The sequence below is a fragment of the Nicotiana sylvestris genome, chromosome 2 (assembly GCF_000393655.2).
Source record: "Nicotiana sylvestris chromosome 2, ASM39365v2, whole genome shotgun sequence".
In the NCBI taxonomy this organism is placed as follows: Eukaryota; Viridiplantae; Streptophyta; class Magnoliopsida; order Solanales; family Solanaceae; genus Nicotiana; species Nicotiana sylvestris.
This window is the reverse complement of record NC_091058.1, coordinates 89,250,352-89,251,694: the sequence shown is the minus strand read 5'-3', so window position 1 is coordinate 89,251,694 and position 1,343 is coordinate 89,250,352. Positions and strand designations below refer to the sequence as shown.

The window sequence follows — 1,343 nt, the reverse complement described above, 5'->3', positions numbered from 1 at the left end:
TAGAGTCTGTCCCCAAGTACATATCATAGCCTAACCGTTTTCTCATGCATCTTTAACTCCCAAATTTTGACTAACTCCTAAATTTTTCTGAAATTTCGGCAGAGTTTCTCTTGTAACCGGGCCTATCCACCTGTCAGAGAACCCCAGAAACGCATCCTATTAACATATACATAATCCAAAGATGCAACATAATATAAAATGATGCCAACCATGGCCCCATAAGCAATGCATTTCTAGAAAGGAAACACTATTATCATCAACTAACCATGAGATACATAATTCATAGAAGGTAAGCTTTCAACATCTTCATAGGACACAAATACTTAATTAAATAGCTATCCAAACAAGTGGGGGTACTTCTTCTTCATTTCTTCCTCGGCTTCCAAAGTAGATTTCTCACTTTGCTGGTTTCGCCATAACACTTTCACGGAGGCAATCTCTTTATTTCTCAACTTTTGGACTTGCCTATCAAGGATGGCAATTGGAATTTCTTCGTACGATAATTCTTCATTAACCTCAATACACTCAACTGGTACAATAGTGGACGGATCTCCCACTACCTGCTTCAACATAGACACATGGAAGACTAGGTGTACCAATGACATCTCGGGTGGCAGCTCAAGGTTGTATTCCACCTGACCAACCTCTGAATGATTTTGTACGGTCCGACATACCTCAGACTCAATTTTCCCTTCTTTCCAAACCGCATGATACCCTTCATTGGGGAAACCTTCAAATTACACAATCATCTTCTTTGAACTCTAAGTCTCTTCGACGAACATCTGAATAGGACTTTTGACGGTTCTAAGCAGTTTTCAACCGCTCCTTAACAATCTTAACCTTCTCCATAGCTTGATGCACAAGGTCTGGCCCTATCAATTCAGCTTCCCCATCCTCGAACCACCAATGGAAGATCTACATCTGCTACCATACAATGCCTTAAATGGTGCCATCTGAATACTAGCATGGAAGCTGTCATTATAAGAAAACTCTATGAGTGACCAATGGTCATCCCAACTACCTTTGAAATCAAGAACATAAGCACGCAACATGTCCTCAAGCGTCTGAATAGTCCGCTATGCCTGCCCATCAGTTTGTGGATGAAAGGTTGTACTAAGATTTACTTGAGTACCCAAACCTTGCTGAAATTTCTTCCAAAAGTTTGCCGTGAATTGAGCCCGTCGATCTGAAATAATTGAGACTAGAGTGCCATGCAACCTGACTATTTATTTAATATACAACTAAGCATACTGTTCCGCTATTTCGGTAGATTTAACTAGCAATAAGTGCACTAATTTCATGAGTCGGTCCACAATCACCCAAATTGAGTCAAACTTGCGCAG

At 40.5% G+C, this 1,343-nt stretch overlaps 1 protein-coding gene across 1 annotated transcript; it reads right to left on the bottom strand.

Moving 5' to 3' along the window:
- Positions 1-335: 335 nt before the first annotated feature.
- On the bottom strand, positions 336-1,052 carry LOC138885212 (uncharacterized). The gene is made up of 3 exons (XM_070166123.1): positions 920-1,052; positions 675-730; positions 336-560 (listed from the first exon to the last, which is right to left on the bottom strand). Exons 1-3 carry the CDS (start codon positions 1,050-1,052, stop codon positions 336-338), a joined length of 414 nt encoding a protein of 137 aa, XP_070022224.1.
- Between the last annotated feature and the right edge of the window lie 291 nt (positions 1,053-1,343).

Bases quoted from the DNA above. Each gene is read 5' to 3' on its own strand.
- LOC138885212 (XM_070166123.1), bottom strand. From the start codon at position 1,052: ATGTTGCGTGCTTATGTTCTTGATTTCAAAGGTAGTTGGGATGACCAT. The intron at 731-919 runs GTAGATCTTCCA...TGTAATTTGAAG, and splicing joins GGCATTGTATGGTAGCAGAT to GTTTCCCCAATGAAGGGTAT. The intron at 561-674 runs GTATGTCGGACC...ATGTTGAAGCAG, and splicing joins AAGGGAAAATTGAGTCTGAG to GTAGTGGGAGATCCGTCCAC.